We start from the raw sequence: 18,708 nt of genomic DNA on the forward strand, positions 1-18,708 counted from the left end.
GTATATTATTTAATTATATACTTGTTTTTCACATCTTACAGCAAAAATAACTAATATTTCAAATCTCTCTGGTCTCCCAGTCTGCTCAAAACTTTCTTAAATCAAAATCCTTTTTTTTTTTTTTTTTTTTTGCCAACTGAATATTATTTTAAACTCTTACATCTCTTAAAAATTTCTTAAATCTGAAAATGAAGGTAAAACTCACCAGGTGTCAAATTAAGCTAGCCATTTTGAAGGTCTCTAATATCCATAAAGTGGATTAAACTGAACATTTCCGAATGTGATTAGAAAGTGAGTTCAGCTTGCTTAGTGTCCTTATTAGAGGCCACTAAAAGGAAAGATGTCGTCTCCCCCAGCTCCTGCTACTCAAACCCATGGGCAACCACTGTTTTATGGTCTCCTCACAGGGAGCTGCCACTCAGAGCACTTGTGGATGACCTCCCATTCTCTCCTTCTCTGGAGAGATTTGAAGGACCAGTCTACTTGCTGGTCTCTCATTGTTCACAGTGGTCACCATCAATCAAAATACTGGGGCATGAAGAAGTTTATAAGCATGAATAAATAAGATACCACAAACATTGGTCAGTCATAAGTAGAACTCTAAGCTATATCTGTCCTACAGATTAAATGTTGTCATACATTTGCTTATTCTTGAGTTTGAAAATTATACAAAGGGGCAAGGAGAGATTAAAGACAATGATACCCCAAGCCCTGTATTTAGATGCTACACACACACACACTGCAGTGACTGGAAATGTAAGGCTGAGTCTCCCCTTGCTCACTTGGGGACGTTATTTTACCCTCTGAATCTGCAAGGGTGACAACATTGGTGTGAGCCGTTGGTGAGGGCATGGGCATCATTAGCTTATAGAGATGGTATCACATAGTCAGATCAAATTGGCAATGTAGTGCGGATCAGTGAAGATGTTCCCAGTGAGATCCCTAATTGGTTAGAAATATATTGTGCAGAGTTTTTTTCATTTTTTTTTAAAGCAGATGGCCTAAAATCATACTCAAAAGATACAAAACCAACAAATAGGAGTAGGATTATTTATAGATCCTGCATTTGGACCTTGTGAAAACTTGGTTTATCTCTTGTGATTAATTCCTGTGTACTCCAGAAAACTCTTAATCTTTATAGCGTACCGAGTAGCTAAAACCCACTACCCGTTTTGTTTCCAAGAGAGATACGAAATGGTCATTATTATCATTAAAGCCTTGTGTGGCTGGCATCTTTGTTACCTGAGAGATATCTTCTTCTATACCAGTGTTTCTTAAACTTTTTTCTTTCAGAACCCCTTCCCACTTTTAAAAATTATGGTGGACCCCAAAAGAGCTTTTGTTTGCATGGGTTATATTTATTGATATTTACCATATTAAAAATTAAAATGGACACATTTGCTGCTGTACTGCTTCTCACTATTGTTTGATGGGATTTTAATATTGTATTATTTTCAACATAGGCTGGCAAATAATTTTGATTTTGCAGATCCCTCAGAGGGTCTTGGAAGACCCTCAGGGATCCTAATATCACACTTTTAAGAAACACTGTTGTAAACAATCTCCCCCATTTTTTGAGATCATTTGAGGTTAATTGGTGTGGACTTGCTCGGTACAGGCATTTAGCTGACCTTGACTAAGCATGGTTGATCTTGGGGGAGATCAAGAAGGCCAAGACCTGTAGACTAGATTGGGAACTAAATGGAAACATCCTGGAATAATGCAGTGGTAAACCTTTCCATATTATTGCCAAGCAAACAACATGGGTGTGTTCCTATAGTCCTTAGGAGTCAAGCCCAACATAAAGAAGCCATTATCTTTTAGTTACCTTGTGGGACCTCAGGATGGATTTTTCTCTAGCTGTCACAAGCCTTGGAAAGTATTCCCTGCTGAATTAACAGGATTGCCTCTTTGTTGGTTTTTAAAAAGTTCTTCAAAATATGCCTTTTAAAACAAGCCTCTCTTGGGATGTTTTTATTTTAATATCTTTGGCATTAACTTAGGTTTTTTTTAAAAAAATGTTTTTGTTGTGAACAAGCAAGAGACTTTGGTAATTGGTGGTTTTCTTCCCTGGCTGTAATTATTGTACACTTGGACTTCCTCCGTAAATCTGTTCATTAGTTAAGACGTTCTCTAAATTCAGAAGGGCTTTCCATGCTCCACGTTTCCAGATGGAAGACCGGGGTGAAGGAAGATCTGTTTAGGTAGCAACCATGCCGAAGAAGCCTCTATGTCTGCAACGAAAAGGGAGTGGAGGTTTTGGATTGCTACTTGCAAAGCTGTATGCCATGTCAAGGCATTAAGAATAATTGGCTTTCTATCCCTCTTGGGCAGAAGTAAGTGATAGCCTATATTAAGGAAGCCTGAATGCTGTGAGTGGCAGACACAGTATGGTTGTTTATAAAGGTGTGACAATTTAGTATTTGGCTGGAAGGTTCTTGAGGAAGCCCATGTCGCAGTCTCTTAGGATAACACATAATCATGTCAAGGAAAGAATTATATGATGATTTAAGGTTGGTATGCAGAGCTCTCTAAAGCAGCAATAAATGAATTTTAAATAAAGTAGAGATTCTTGGGATGGGAGGAATCGAATCTGCACCAAGTCAAATTGTGCTACCCCATTTCATGAACAGGGAATGGAAAAGCGGGCTTGGCCATGTGAAGCAGTAATGGCAAAGTTGGCAAGAATAGAGAGAAATGTCGAGTAACTTCTGCCTTCTCCTTTGTTTAGGGATGAGAAGAACCAGTCCATTATTGTTAGTGGGGAATCCGGTGCAGGCAAAACAGTCTCGGCCAAATACGCCATGCGATTCTTTGCATCAGTTGGAGGGTCCTCCAGCGAGTCCAACATTGAAGAGAAGGTCCTGGCTTCCAGTCCTATCATGGAGGTAAGGACTCGGGGACGGGGGACGGGGAGGAGATTCTTTTATTTCTGTAGAATTGGAGGAAGGGAAGAACATTTGTTTCACACTGACAATATTTAGGCTGGCTTTCCCCAACGCAAGTCAACCTCCCTCAACTTGATATCTGCCCGATATGTTTATGCCTGCAGTTCGCAAGCACTTCATGCATGGACTATAAAGTAGGGGCTTTCCAGTTGTTGTCAGCAGGGTTAACTCAGCATCCATTGTAGAGTTAAATATAGAGGCTTGCTTCTCAGAAGTTAACCCAGAAACACGGTCTCCTGTCATAGCTATCTCTTGTTTCCACAGTGAATCAGTACTTTGGTTTTAGTGACCCTCCACATTCTCCCCTAAAATGAATATAAGTTAAATGAATTTATGTTATGAATAATATGTCAGTACTGCAAGTTAGGCCCATGTAAAGATTGTATGATATTATCATTGGAAGAACACATGAATACACCTGGCTAGGTAATGCTCTGTTGGCATGTTTCCTTGCTGTGCTGCTGACTTGATATATCTGTATTTATCAATTCCTGCTGTAAAATGCAATCTACAAAGATCTAGTATTGTGGACAGAGGTATCTAAACAGTCTCTAAGTTTTATTGGAGAAAGCAAGTATATTTGAAAAGATAGTTTTTAAAATGATGAAGCTACTTCATGGTGAAATCTCCAACATCACTGAGATGAGGGGGCATGTTTGTATGGTGAAATCAGTAGGATTTTCATCGTAAACTCTTTTATACCACTTTCTGGTGTAAATAAGCTTAGACTTCTCTTCTGGAATTCACTTGTTAGCATGGAACATGGATAATGCTTCTTAGTGTCGTGTCACTTTGAGAATCACCACGTTCACTTGGTTCAAGATAATCTTGTATAGATTGGTGTTTCTTTGTACTGCCTTCTGTTTGGCAACTTCAACTTAGCAAGTGTTTGTGAATTGGACTTTGTGTCAACAAAGTGTTCAAGTCTCTCCCCAAGATACAAGTTGGGGAGCTCAATCCTGCATTAGTGGTGCTGTGAACAGAATCATCATTTTGCAAAGTCTCTCTCTCTCTCTCTTTTCATCATTCTTAGTTTCATTTTTTATGGGTTACCCAATTCCTCTAACTAGACTACTTGAGATTCTCTTTGGATCTGGCCCTACCATAAGGCTTGGTAGGGTAGTTGCCTCAAGTGGCAGATGCTGGTGCGGGCATCACACTACTGAACTTTCTCTTAGTCTCCGGCCTGTTTACAGTCCTAAGCCTTACAAGCAATCCTCCCCCCTCTAAATTCACCTGCCACCTTAGCCTTGGTGGAGAACTCTCACATGCTACCAATAGCTGAAGTCAGATTCAGTTCTTCCTCCAGCCAGTTTCTGTATGTGAAATAGCAATAGGGAATCACCATGTATTTCAGCTTAGGAAGCAAAATATCTTGCCCAGCCATGAACTTCTTTTGAACATGCCAATTTCCAATTCAGGATAACACAACCTGTTTCTTGTGTGCCCCACCAATTTTAATAGCTACCAGTTTGCAAGCTGTGCTAAAATTAGTTAAATACATGGAACCCAGTATTGGCTACAGCACTTTAAAAAACACATTAATGGTATGGAATACAAATGGACTTGTTTTTTCCAAGCTGTGCATAAGATACATCTAGAAATGTAATTGAAAAGCAGTCATTTTTCAGTTGCATTCCTCTTACCATTTTCCAGTACTGTCTTGTAACACAAAATCATGATCATGTAATGTTAATTTTGCTTGCTTTTTTTGTAGCATTAAAACTTCTGGGAAGACCTTAATAGAACAGTTATTCTGTTCTCTGGTCTTTTTTCCCTTTCTGTAGTTCCATGTTTTTCAACCTTGGCAACTTTAAGATGTGTGGACTTCATCTCCCACGTGCTGGCTGGGGAATTCTGGGAGTTGAAGTCCACACATCTTAAAGTTGCCAAGGTTGAAAAATACTGCTTTAGCTCATGTACTTAATTGATTATTTGATTTATAGATTGCTGTAAGCAATTGACTCTCAGTGATTTGACGTCCAATTAAAAGAGGCCTACAGTTAAAACACTGATCAGTAAAAACAATCGGTCAAAAAAAACCTGTCTCCACTGGGCAAAATCAAGGAAGCAAGAGTTATTTTTATTTATTTACTTATTTATACATCACATTTATATAGCTGCCCATCTCACAAAGCAACCCTAGGCGGCGTGCAACAATTAAAATAACAAGTGAATAAAAAACAGGCATTATAAAAAGATAAAAAGTTATTAGAATAAAAACATTATCACAAATTTTTAAAAAGACTTTAAAAAAAGATTAAAAAAAGATTTTTAAAAGATTAAAAAAAAAGATTTTAAAATATACAAACCCCACCGAGGGAGCAGAATATCAATTACAGTGGAGCCATCTAAGAATGTCTCTGGTTCCCAAAGATGTCCAGGCCTGATGACCCAACCAGGTCTTGAGGGACTTCCTCAACGACAGCAGGGAAGGGGTGAGCCTCAATTCAGGGGGGAGAATGTTCCACAAGGAGGGAGCCACAGCAGAGAAGGCCCGCCTCCTGGGACCCACCAAATGCAAGTCCCTGGCCAATGGAACATGTTACATGGACTTTAGCAATGTATCTTTAATGCTAGTCTGGAGCACAGACGCACAGAACTTTGGAAATTGTAAGAAGTATTTCCCACTGAGTTCATTAAGGCAAAGTCTCTTTGAATCTTCCCTCCAGATTTCTTGCCACCTGGCCTGAGTTGCGGTTTATGAGATAAGCTGCCAACAGACTGGACTTCTGTTTCTTGATTGTCTATATCTGTGTTCTCTTTCATTCTTTTCTAGCCTTCCCACAATGTCTCACCATAACAATCAAAATACAATCCTCTTGCCAACCCCAACTTAATTACAGCCACACCCAGGTCCCCGAAGTCCAGCCAAAGAGCTCTGTCTTCACAGCCTTAGGGAAAGATTTCAAGGTAGATGGTGGTTGAACCTCTATTCTGCACGTTGGGACCCATCCCAGAAGAACATTGCTTTGGACCCCAACTCTTATTTCCTTCATATGGGCAAGGGACTCAGCACCCCGCCCAAGCTGAGCATGCAGGATGGGAGGGGATGGGCTGGTTGTAGATAAAGGAGGGGATTCTCAAGATACCCAGGAACCAATCCATGTTGGGCTTTCAAGTCTGAACCCAGTGTAAGGTTCACGGCTACCCAGAAAACTTGAAATCAATCAACAGCACAAAAGAAAAGACTTCAAGCAGGGACTTCTCTAAGCAGCATTTTATTTGGCCAAGCAAAAGTCTGGGTGCCCACACCATGCACGAAGAGAGAGCAGGGTGGCACACCCTTGGAGACAAAACCACAGCCTTTTATAGTATTTTTAAAAGGGCAGAACTTATTACCATTATAATGAAGATGAGTTTTACAGCCAGTCAAAGAAACTTTAGCAGAATACATTATTTCCCGCCCTTGTTTGCTTACATTAATTTATTCCCCTAAATCTTATACCTCGTCAGTTCCTGCAGACCTTTGTTCTGGGTCCTCCTTCCTTATCAGGCCTCAGACTTACTCTCTTCGGGAGGAGTTTTCCCTATTATCTGTGCTAGCTCATCTGTGGTTAGTTGCTTCCTCTTGCAATTTCGCTAAGTGCTGTTACTATTGAAGCTTGGCTATAGAGAACTCCGCGCATGCTCTAAAGCTATGAAGTTAACATTGCCAATTTAGATATTGCCAATTTAGTTTTTGATCCCTTCACCAGCACTTTGACTTGTACCTGGAAACCTATCAGAAGCCAAAGCAGGACATGATACGTGTCCCTGATGCTCTCTTCTGACTTACTTTAGCATTTGCAGAGGATCAATCAATCTGTAGCAATTGCACGGTTGCATTTACCCTCCGTGTCCTGTTAAGAGAGGGCACATCATATCTAAATGACAGGAGTTGAGGCTGCATGCAGTGCTTATGTAAAGCTCCAATTCCAGAGGGATTGAGTTCTAATGACAGGACTTTTATTGCAAAAGGACGCTGGTGAGATAGCGGGATGAGCAAATACTGGTACTGTAACTCAGATATGCAGAGGTAAATCTCTCAAGGAACATACAATATTTTCTTGCTTCTACTGGAATTTCAGGTAATATTGTCAATGGGTGGGTTTTCAAAAGACTTAGCAGGTTTGTGAGAGTTTTCAGCCCAAATGTTTTCTGTCTCGGCGCCAGCTTTTATGTTATTTGCTCTCCCTGTCATTTGGCTGTGCTGACTCATGTAATTTTTAAAAACATGTCACAGATGTGCAAAGGCAACTCTTATGCATCAGTGCAGCCAATCAATTAAAATTAAATGGTGGTGTGAGCCAATGAGGCCAACACAACACTAATGTTCAGTGATGAATATCTTAATTTAATTTCATTTGATTTCTGTACCATGGCTTGATTTTTGAGGTGAAAATTAAAACCTTTGGGCTATCGCAGTGAACTGTACAGGGCAGTCCTTGACTCTGCTGGGTAACCTGCAGCTCGTACAGAATGCCGTACCAAGAGCATGGTTGGAAACATCAGAAAGAAAACATATTTCTCTCTCTTTGCAAAAGCTGCCAAAACACTCCCAGGCCTATTCAAGGGGGTGATCTTTAAAGCCTTAGACAATTGGGAAGGTCAGTATTTGAGGGAGACCAGTCCTTTTACATACATTTAGGGCTGTGCATCCTTCCAATTCAAAGGTGAAAAAGAGATATGGAGTATGTAGGGATACACATAACTTAATACTTGTTTCCTAAGGATTGAGCTGCAGCTGTGGGGGTAGCTGTGCAATTCTCAGAAGAGATGCACCTGCTTTAAAGAGGTACAGAGAGGGGTGCAGGAGCTCCCCGTGCGCTTCAAAGCACCCTTTTGCTTTCAGATCTGAAGTCCCAGCTTTTCCTAGAAAATGCTATGCAAGAGAGCTAGTAGTCCTTGAATTGCCCTTGGATGGACCCTGAGCAACTCAGTCTAACCTGGAGTATAAGCAGCAATTAGTTTTCTTCTTTATCCCATCTATGAATGAGATCAGATGCTATTTGGGGATTTGAATTCTTTCCTTGAATTTTAGTCTTTGAGGGTTTTATTCACAGGTGGAAAGGTAATGGCTGGGTCCTAGGTTTTGCAAGCCAATAAAGCTTTCCCAAACAAGAGCTAAAATAAGCTATGGTTTAGTTTGCTATGTGAATGCAACCGGCCCCATTTGTTCCTCCTGTTTTATGAGGGACAACTGAATAAGAGGGTGCAAATGACTTGGAAGTTTAAGTGCCTTGCGCTTAAGAGTGACAGTCACTGGGGACCCTTTTCATGAAGGAGCTTTACTAAAAGAGAGACTATCTGGCACACTTATATCTTAAGAATTTAATAACTTTGCTCCTCCCTTTCTGGTGTCTTTCGAAGCAGCTTTATTGCTGCCCCATCAAGGTTGCTCTGGGCCTGTGGACATTGCATAAAAAATCTGTTCATATTTCAAAACCTCCAATGAGGTAGCAAAAAATGAGGGGAAGGTTATTTGCATGAATTTATCATCATTATCTTTTTGCTCCTAATCAACTTTTAAAACCAGAATCCATGCCTTCATTAAGCTTAAATTAAGATCCAGAATTCTTGATAAGACACCAAGCATTTTCTATGCCAGTTTGTGGGTACAGTACCATTAATTTTAGTTTTGCCAGTATTTTTTAGGGGTTCTACACAGCTAGATTCTGTTCTTATATAAACACTTTGTCACTTAGCATGCAGGACATCTTGTTTCACTAATACCTTGGAAGCACAGTTTTCATTTGTTTTTCTGTAATCAGTCTACCTCAAATTCTGAGTTATTAAGAAGCAAATATGTAGGCCTTGTCCCAACGGTAAATGTAGTAAAAAAAGGTATTTTGTAATAAATCAGTAAAGCTGTATCAAGAGCTGCAACTGTCAACGCAAGCTCCTAGTGATCTTAGAAAGCAAACACAATTGAACTGCAGACTAATCAATACTTTCTGCCTCTGGTATGGTAAGTCAGGGTTGTTTGAATAAAACACAGTTGTCTGGGTCCATACAAGATGCTACACCACAAACCATGGTCTACAGACAATGGCTGAATTCACACCACAGCCTAAGTCAAAACCAAACAAATCACATAAACATCTATAAACAGTGAGTGAACCCAACTTCTGTGTCTTGCTTGAAAACTGCAACTTATTATAAGTCTGCTTTCAAATAAATTAATCTAGATACACACTTTTTTGTATTAGTCGTAACGAATACACTTGTTATGAAATTGAAGGTTGCTTAAAATTATAATGTGTATGTAGGTCTGTTGTTGTTGTCATTACACTAGTTAACATTGTATAATGAAAGGCATGGTCTCTTTTGGGTGGCCAAAAGCTCCCTAATTTGACATTCTTTGCATATTTCTATATGTGTGTGTGTGTGTGTGTAGTCTGCAGCTCCACATTTTCTATCCAATTTAGGCTTCTGGAGAGTGCCAGGTTGGGAAAATTAGTCCATGACATTTTGAAGCTTTGAGGAATATTGTTACCTCCCAGAAGGGCACATCATTTGAGTCTCTTGATTGTCCGTTAGCACCCAATTGTGAAGCTCAAGATTTCATCCAAGTACTATCATCTAAAGCAGTGTTTCTCAAACTTGGCAATTTTAATATGTGTGGACCTCAACTCCCAGAATTCCTCTGGAAGGCAAGAATTCTGGGAGTTGAAGTCCACATATTAAAGTTACCAAGTTTGAGAAACACTTATCTAGAGTAATCAAGAGTGTTAATTATATTTAGAGTTCATTTGGTAACAAACTTTTATCAACATTATAAAGTATTTGCTGCCATCTTCATTATTTACACTCTAAAACAAGCTTATAAAATAGGTCGGTATTGGTTTCTGTTTCACAGGCAGAGGGGATAAGGCTAATAGATATTTTATGATCTTGTTAAAGACGTACCGCTTAATCTTCAAGAAATGTTGCTATCTCTATCTGTCATTCTCTCTCTCTTTCTCTTAATATAATGTTTTTTATTTATATGCAACTACTTACAAAGTATACCTGTGAGATAAATGAACATTGTTGCAAAAAACCCCTCTATTTCTAATATTTTATTAATTTCATAAAGGCAATTGGTAATGCAAAAACAACCCGGAATGACAACAGCAGCCGCTTTGGGAAATACATTCAGATTGGCTTTGATAAAAGACACCGTATCATTGGTGCCAACATGAGGACATATCTGCTTGAGAAATCAAGAGTTGTATTCCAGGTTAGTTTATTTATCATTATGGATTTTGCTCTCCTGATTTGAGGATTTAACAACATGTTCCACATGACCTGTGGCTTCTGTCCAGAACGGTAGTTTTGCGCTCATCCCAGCTACTACAAATCTTGTAAGATACAATGCTAATATTCACACCGTGTTACTGTATTAATTACAATACATAGGGGACTCTGTGCCTTATCTATTTTAGAGTTTTGTGAGTTGATCTCCTCCCCGTCATGCCATATGATGAAGTATGGTGAGAATGGAGGTCATTCGTTTTTTAGGAATGCTAGGGGTATGTGTGCGTTTATTTATTTATTTCTGCTTTTCTGTTTAGAAATCGCTCAAAGTATTGCCTTCATTAATTCATCCTCCTCCAGTATCAAACAACCATTATTTTTGAAAAAGACAGTGTGCAAATTCAGTCAGGTGGCAAAGCTCACACAAAGAGCTATGATGAGGAACCAAATGTAGGGATTTGCAGGGATATGTAGAGAGAGCAAACCCATTATTTGGTTGCAGATGCTGCTGTAACGCTATCTAGCTAATAACTTGTTACGTTGCTTCCCACGATTACAAAACAGCGTCAACCATGCATAGCCTGGAGGAGAACTCCCTGCCCCCCTGCAAAAAAATCAATGCTCAGGAAGGACTGAATAGGTGCACTGCTGTTCTATAGGGCAGTAGACCCTGGGGAGGGAAGAGGGTTGGAACAGAGTATCCTACCATAGCAGGGTGGATGGCTAGGACGCCTACAGGGAGCGTTCCACCTTGCAACCTGTGAGATCTATTGGATGCAACCAAGTAGAATACGTTGACGTCAATCCAAAACAGACGTTGCTTTCAGAAGGCACTACTATTCAACACTGCTGTTCTCTTTTTCTTCTATTGCTTTCTAATATGTTTTGTATTTAAATATTTACCTTTCTGTGGCTTTGAAAATGTAATTTTTTTCTAGAGGCCAAGGACACATGTCCCTGATGGCAGCTGGCATCCAGTAATGCCTATCTTTTATTTATTTATTTAACTGAAAAGGTATTTATGGCTGCCTAGATTGTAGGAAACAACCCTAGGCGGCTAATAAACAACTCGACAAATAATAAAAAACTCTTAAAATTCTTTAAGACACCACCCACACTATAATGGTACCCTCTCAAGAAAAACACCAAAAAATGCAAGGTTCATCTCCCATCCTGACCCAACACCTGAGGGAAGAGTCAGGGCTTAGCACCCTTCTGGAAGCCAAGAAGGACAGGTCCCTCTGTGTCTCAGTGGAGAGGCTACAAGTATGATCTTATTCAAATATGACAAACTACAGTTTTTTACAAAAAGAAGCTGGCAGTAATCTCAGACTTGTGCACTCCATTTTCACTAGATGAGAGGAGGAGGTCATGAATCATGAGTGCCCTGAAATATGAATAAGGCATTTTACAAGTCGTAGGTACAGATATGTGGGATTCTTTGTCTGAAGATGTTTCACATAAAAAACTCTCTGAAGAGAGTTTTCACATGGAAAAAGTCAGTAAGATGCTGGGATGAAGACTTGGCAGATGTGCACATTCCAGTTGAAAGGGAACTTATTAGCCCACATTCATTAGGTACATGAACACTGGCAACTATGAATTAGAATCTACAAGGTCCACCTTAGAAATGAAAATCTTGGCAGGATTGGAATAGGTTTACAACCAATTGTAACTAAAACTTAAATCTGAGTCTGTTGAGTAATTTGTAACAATGAACCAATGTTTGAACATTGTGTTTTTGTATTTTTATTCCTTTATCATCTCTCCTTTCTCCATTTGAGGTTAAGGTTACATACATAACATCTCCATTTAGATCCTAATTAGAACAGGCATGTTGAGTTCAAAAACCTAAGCAGGGTCAGTTCTAATTAGTTCTTGTATAGGAAACATCTAGAAGATCCCTGTAGGCTAGATTAGGTGTAAGGCTTCTTACACTGATCCAGCCTCAGTTCTTTTGCTATAAAATGGGAATAATCATTACATCCCTCATGCATTTTAGGGACAGTGGTTTGGACTTTACCGTTCTTTCATAAACAGTAGCAGCTTCTTTGCCACTCATTTAATACTCATCTCATAGTTTCATTAAATTAAAACTAATTGTAGCTAATAATTTTTTTTAATCATTCTTACCTTGAGGAAGAATGTGTGAACTCCGAGGTTTGAATAAATCTAGAGAAGGGGGAAATTGATATTTAATCAATTGTAGTTCATATCTCTGCAACTAAACCAAAGTTATTTCTCAGGCAGCTGATGAGCGAAATTACCACATTTTCTATCAGCTGTGTGCCTCTGCTGGTCTTCCAGAACTGAAAGATCTCTCACTATGTAAGTATGCTATTTTGTATATAGTATTCAGCCTCCTCAATGAAAAAGCTCTATTCTCCTTTACTTTACTTTCAAAAACAATTAGTTTTTTGTCCTGAAGCTTCAAATAACCAATTTGTAGAGCCTGGCATGCTCAAGAAAAAGAACTGTGTCTAGAGAAAGGTTGTACACACGGAGCAGACTTGATTCTGTGAAGCAAGTAAATAGATTGCAGTCTGAAATACAATTTTGAAGTCACACCAAGGATGGTGTTGGAGTTCCGAAGGTTTTTGGTGACTTCAGTTTCCATGCCCTAGGAAGAGGTCTGGTGTAGCAGTTGGGTTCATGGTCTCCATAGCATCCATATGCTTGTTGGTAGTAATTGTGATCTTAATACAGATAGTTGGGCACAAACTAGCCCTAGTCTTCATTTTGGAGCAGATGATGTGATCTGTAGATGCAGGACATTGACACCTGGCACAGTCAGAACACTTCCTTGTGAAACTACAGATGGATGTCTTGGACCTCTGCATGCACAGTGTGCTCTTTACAATGGCTCCCCTCAGTTGTCCAATGGATTCAGAAGGAATCCACAGGTACTTGACAATTTGGTGGGCAGTTCCATCTCATATCTGGTTGGTCTTTGAAATTCAGAGATACCTAAAGCTCTACCTAAAGATGACAGAGTCCTCTGTGATGAGTGAGATTATGTTTTATGATACCATCTGGTTTTCTCTGAGCTTGTGAAGCCTGAAGAAGTGGACAGGGTCTTCTGTAATATGAATTCTGCCACTGGTAGACTAGATCCACACCTCTCCTGGCTCCCTCAAGCAACCAGATGGGTGTGAATGGTCAGATTCAAAATATGGTCAGTGTTTCTTTAATGGAAAGTGTAGTGCCACCTGCACGAAACCTGAAGAAGCTGTCCCAGGATCTGGCTGTTTTCTACAACTTTTGTACAGTCTTCAGATTCCCCTTTTTATGTGAAGGTTATTGTAAAGGTGGTGAGGGTCTATCTACAGAGGATCCTAGAAAAAAATCAATTATCTGGATTCTGACAATCAGGATTCAAATCCCATCGTGGAACAAACAGCACTGGTTGCTCTGCTTAATGTCCTTTGTCAGGACTTAGATGGGGGATTATACTCCTCTTGGCCCTATTAGATTGAATACCTGAGCTGTGACATCAGCATTTTCAACTACGGAGAGAATGTTCTGAGTTGTGTGATACAGGTAGTCCTCACTTAACTATGGCAACGGGGACCAGAATTTCCATCGCTAAGCAATGTGGTCATAGAGGGCAATGTTATATGACTGCCTTGCTTAGCAACAGCAGTTCACATCGCCGTTTTTAAGCAAGGATTGTGGTTCATTAAGTGAGGACCTCACGTGACTGCAACTTGCGACTTCCTGCCAGCTTCCAATAAGCAAAGTCAATGATGAAACCGCCAGGAAGTCGCAAGTCCTGGGCAAGTGGGTGAATGCTATGGAATGCAGGTGGGGAAGGGGTTGCTGTGGTGCCATGCAAGCATGGCTAGGCATGTGTGCACTGCGGGTGGGGGTGTTGCTGCGGGCCACCCATCTCATACTCCATATGGGCTCCTCGGGAGAAAAAGTGGTGGGAGCAACTTAAGGGAGCTATTTGCGATCTTCCCTGCCAGCTTTCCCATTGACTTTGCTTGTGGGAAACCAGCAGGGAAGGTCACAGATGGTGGTCATGTGACCGTGGGATGCTGCAACCATCATAAGTGCAAGCCAGTTGCTGAGTGCCCGGATCATGATCATGTGACCGTGGGGGTGCTGCAACGGCCAGAACTTCAAGGACTGGTTGTAAGTACCACTTGTTCAGTGCCATCATAACTTCGAATGGTCACTGAACGAGTGGCTGTTAACCGAGGACTTGAAAAGGATTGCACGTAGTGTTAGCTGCCAAGTAGAGGTATTAACTGAATCCAGTTATATATGAGTTAGCAGTTGGGCAAGCTTTTTCCCCCTTAACTTGCTTTTGCGGTTCTTTCTCTTCTAGTGGATGCCAAAGATTTTTTCTACACATCTCAGGGAGGAGGCACCTTCATCGAAGGAGTGGACGATGCAGACGATTTTGAGAAAACAAGGCAAGCTTTCGCCCTGCTTGGTAAGGCTTTCAGGACAACTTGGGCTGCTTCTCGGGAGAACGTGTGGCTGATACAGCTATCCTTTGCAAAGACTTAGGATAACTCCCCAGGACCTTTACAGGATAGTGTAAAGTTTTTCAACCTTGGCAACTCTAAGACGCATGGACGTCATGCTGGCTGGGGAATTCTGGGAGTTGAAGTCCACGCGTCTTAGAGTTGCCAAGTTTGAACAACACCGATGTAAACCTTGGAGACATTTGTGTATGCTGTCCAGTGAGTTTTGCTAAGACTTTTATAGGTTACCCTTTTAATTAAATAATTGGTCTTCTTGGTAGACTGCACATATTTCATGTTATTTTCTATATGAATATTAGCAGAATCCGTCGAGAGCAGGCATGAGGTTAGAAGGTAAATCTTAGGTATCGCTGCTTATAGGATAGAGTTTCTTGCTACCATTTGTGTGGCGTTTAAAAAGTGTGTGAGTGTGTATGCACGTGCATGTGGTTGTATGTTCTGTGAAGACATTTTCTTGGCCCTCTGCTATGGGTAATTTCTTTTTGTCACTTCATTCAGATTGTAGTTTCTTGTGTTGCCAGTCGCTCTACAGGTGCTAAAATGGGAATGGAAGGACTTAAAGAGAAGGCAACTTCTTTTTGTCTAAACTGTGGCATTTGTTGTCCAGGGATGGGAAATCTATGGTGGTCCAGATTTTGCTGAACTCCAGCTTCCAGCATCCTCTGCCGTACATCATGCTTGCTGGAGCTGCTGGCAGTTGTTGCTCAGGCACTTGAAAATTGGATATCAATTATGTTTTTCAGGAGTAAAGGAGTCCTATCAGATGACCGTTTTTAAAATACTTGCTGCTATCCTACACCTTGGAAATGTGGATTTTCAGTCTGAACGTGATGGAGAGTCCTGCACTATATTGGTAAGTTTTTAGTTGGCACATGAGGTGCTCTGTGCATCAAAGATGGACCATCCTTAGATCTGGTTTTTTAATGATTAATCTTTTGATTAATGCAATGCACGTCAAAAAGAAGCAGGACTTTGATTGTGTAACACAGCTAGATCCTCCTAAATTCCACAGACTTCTTTCAAGAGGGTAGCACAATTTTTGTAACGCTGTGTGCCTATTTTGTGCAAAGTCTTGACATAGTTATTTCCCATATACAGGTAATCTTCACTTAAAGACCACAATAGGGACCGTAAAATTGGTTGCTAAGCGGGGCAGCTGTTAAGCGAGTCATCATATGACCACACCTGATTTTACTGCCATTTTTACGACAGTCGTTAAGCCAATCATGTGATGTTAAGCAAATCATGTGGTCATGTAGCAAATCCAGCTTCCCCAATGGATGTTTTTGGCCAGAATTCACTTAACGACCATGTGGTTTGCTTAATGGCCACAATTGGCTTAACGACCACAGTGATTCACTTAACGATCATTGTAAAAAAGGTTGCAAATTGTGATCACGTGACCATGGGGGGCGGTGCAACAGTTTGCGATGGTTGTAAGTGGGAGTACAGGTTGTAAAGCACTTTTTCTGAGGCTGTAGCTAAATGAAAAGGGAGGACTACCTGTAAATGGAGTGCCCTGGTGACATTTGGGGTCTGTAATATCTAACTACACAGACAGTGTATGGTAGGAGTGAGCAAATGTCCAGAGTTTGATGGAAATTAATGTATCATCGTTCCTCTAAAATCAGGCCACCTCCATTTCTGGCCTTTCATTCTCATGGTAGCATCTGCAAAACATTCAAGCTACTGAGCTGTTTCATTTTAATCTTTACCAAGCAGATAAGATATGCTTGCTAATTCATTCAGGATAGCTGTATTGCGCCTCTGTATTTTGGATACAATATATTCCTGAAAAATGTATAGCAATCGTAAGAAAGAGAATACTAGGCATTAAAAATAATTAAATGCCCTGGATTAAACATGTTTTAAAAGTCATAAGGAGTAACAAACTATGGTCAAGGCACAGTAGTGCCAGAATAAGAAACCAGGTGTCTCTTCTAGGGCACAGAATTTCACAGCTTTGATATTTCTTCAGTGTTGATGAAAAACAAAAACCTCTCTTGCATCCTAGCCATCACCCTTCTGGTGGAATGAAATTCTGGGAAGTGATTTTGTTGATGAAGATGATTTAAACTGAGCATCAGTCAGCTGGCACCTCTAGATGTTTGGAACTACCGCTCTCGTGGTCTCTGAGCATTGACCATGCTACTGAAGCTCTTAAGGGTTGTAGGGTGAAAGATCTACAGGCACCAGGTGATCTAACTTGGATGTAAAGAAATATGTCAGTAAATACAGCAGCAGGAACAAGAAACTTGTGACTCCCAGATGATGGTGAACTATAACTACCAGTGTCTTTCAATGTCCTTGCCCAGGGTTGGCTGGGATTCCATCTCAAAGGGGGAGTGTTGTGGGAAAACGGGAAGCAGGAGAATTATGCATGCCCATTTGAGTTGTACAGAATAAAGGTGTGATATTCTTACTGTTGTTGCTGTTGTTATTATAATCCCGCTTAATCAATCATTGGTCCCTAGTTGTTGTTTGGACTACAGCTCTAATGATCTGACAATTGGCCATGCTGGCTGAAGTCTGGCCAAATGTTTCTTAGATGGGATTTGAACTTGATTTAAGAAGAAAAAGAAAGAAGCCCCATGTAGGTGAACTGAGAAAGATCACTTGGACCAAGGAGAGGAAAACAGGCAGACAGCTTTAAGAAAACAGGAGTTTTTTGCCTTCTAGTCTTTCCTGAGATAGATAGTTGTGCTCCAAGGATAAGGTCTGTCTTAATTCCCATCACTGTATTTAATGACAATTTTAATGAGTTACTGTTTGAATCCGATGCCTCCATTTCTTCTTAGACTGAAACAACATCTTCGTACATAAGCAAACTTCAAGCCTTATATGAATAACAGCATTTTTTTTTAAAAAAAGCATTTCTAAAAGAATTTCTATAGTTCCTTCTAATCCCAGATTCAGCCACAAATTTTCCTGTCCTTCTAAGGTGGGGAACACAGAGAAGCTATACAGTAATAGCTTATCTAAAGTGGGCTTCAAATAGCAAACCCATCCAAATTTTCCCCCCAAAGCCTAGGGAGAAATTTGGCATCCGCCCACAGGGTGTAGTCCACCTTTTGCTGTGTCCACTTTGCTTTTCACCTTCCCAAAATATGTTAAATGTAGATCCTGAAGAGCAAAACCCTCATCCATCCACTCAGCCCACCCCCGTTCTAACCAAATAAAATGTGATACCATTTCTGATTAATCTATGATGCGTTTCCATGGTTGTCACTGAGGTTTTTTTCTTCTTCTTCTAATTATTAAAACATGTTTGCAATGTTGCTGCAGTTCCTTAAGAGATAACGCGGTGGACTATTTTTAATTCTAAGGCTCGGACATATTGAGTCCATAAGCAAATCTTCTCGTAAAGTATTGCTGTCCTTAATGATGCTGCTGTTATTTAATTGAAATGCATGCATAGTTATGGATGGTTGATCTGTCTGCTAACTTATTTAATCAGCAAAACGTAGCAAAATATGAGGGTGCAGGGAACAGAAGAGCTTTCTACAGTCGACATTCCTTGCACAATACAATCTCCTGGGGCTCCTTCGTTTTGGTTGAGAATTGCCAGCATAACAGCTATGTGCAAATGGAGACATCTTAGAGTAGTAATCCCAACACAATTTTAGTGCAATAAATGGGGATTCTCAGTGCTACAAATTACAGAACAGGATTCTCTTGGGTACAGAAGGTTCATCAGCTTTTTCAATCATGTGCATGGTTATGCAATTTTCAGCCTCTTCCCCCCCCCCCATTTGTTAAAAACAATAGTTATCAAAATAATCAAAATCTCATCAAGTGTCCTATATTGCCTCCTGAGATCTCATGAGAAATATGGAGATCTTGTGAGATTTGGCAGTCTTGCAAAATTGTGGTTCTTTTTTATTTATTTATTTATACATTTAAATAATAATGGAGACCCAGTTTGGTGTAGTGGTTAAGGCACCAGGCTAGAAACCGGGAGACTGTGAGTTCTAGTCCTGCCGTGGGCACGAAGCCAGCTGTGTGATCTTGGGCCAGTCCCTTTCTCTCAGCCCTTGGAAGAA

General features: G+C 40.3%; 1 protein-coding gene across 3 annotated transcripts in view; it reads left to right on the forward strand.

The window, feature by feature from the left end:
* Positions 1 to 18,708, forward strand: part of MYO5B (myosin VB) — a 253,937-nt gene that overhangs the window by 118,744 nt on the left and 116,485 nt on the right. For all 3 annotated transcript variants that reach the window (XM_088152666.1, XM_088152667.1, XM_088152668.1), the window contains exons 5-9: positions 2,732 to 2,888; positions 10,009 to 10,152; positions 12,416 to 12,497; positions 14,503 to 14,610; positions 15,409 to 15,518. In XM_088152666.1, coding sequence (XP_088008792.1) covers positions 2,732 to 2,888; positions 10,009 to 10,152; positions 12,416 to 12,497; positions 14,503 to 14,610; positions 15,409 to 15,518 — 601 coding nt within the window. The remainder of the gene's footprint in view (positions 1 to 2,731; positions 2,889 to 10,008; positions 10,153 to 12,415; positions 12,498 to 14,502; positions 14,611 to 15,408; positions 15,519 to 18,708) is intronic.

This window comes from Python bivittatus, unplaced genomic scaffold (assembly GCF_059951505.1).
Source record: "Python bivittatus isolate LINGU-HERP-01145 unplaced genomic scaffold, Pbiv_v1 ctg000570_np1212, whole genome shotgun sequence".
Classification (NCBI taxonomy): domain Eukaryota; kingdom Metazoa; phylum Chordata; class Lepidosauria; order Squamata; family Pythonidae; genus Python; species Python bivittatus.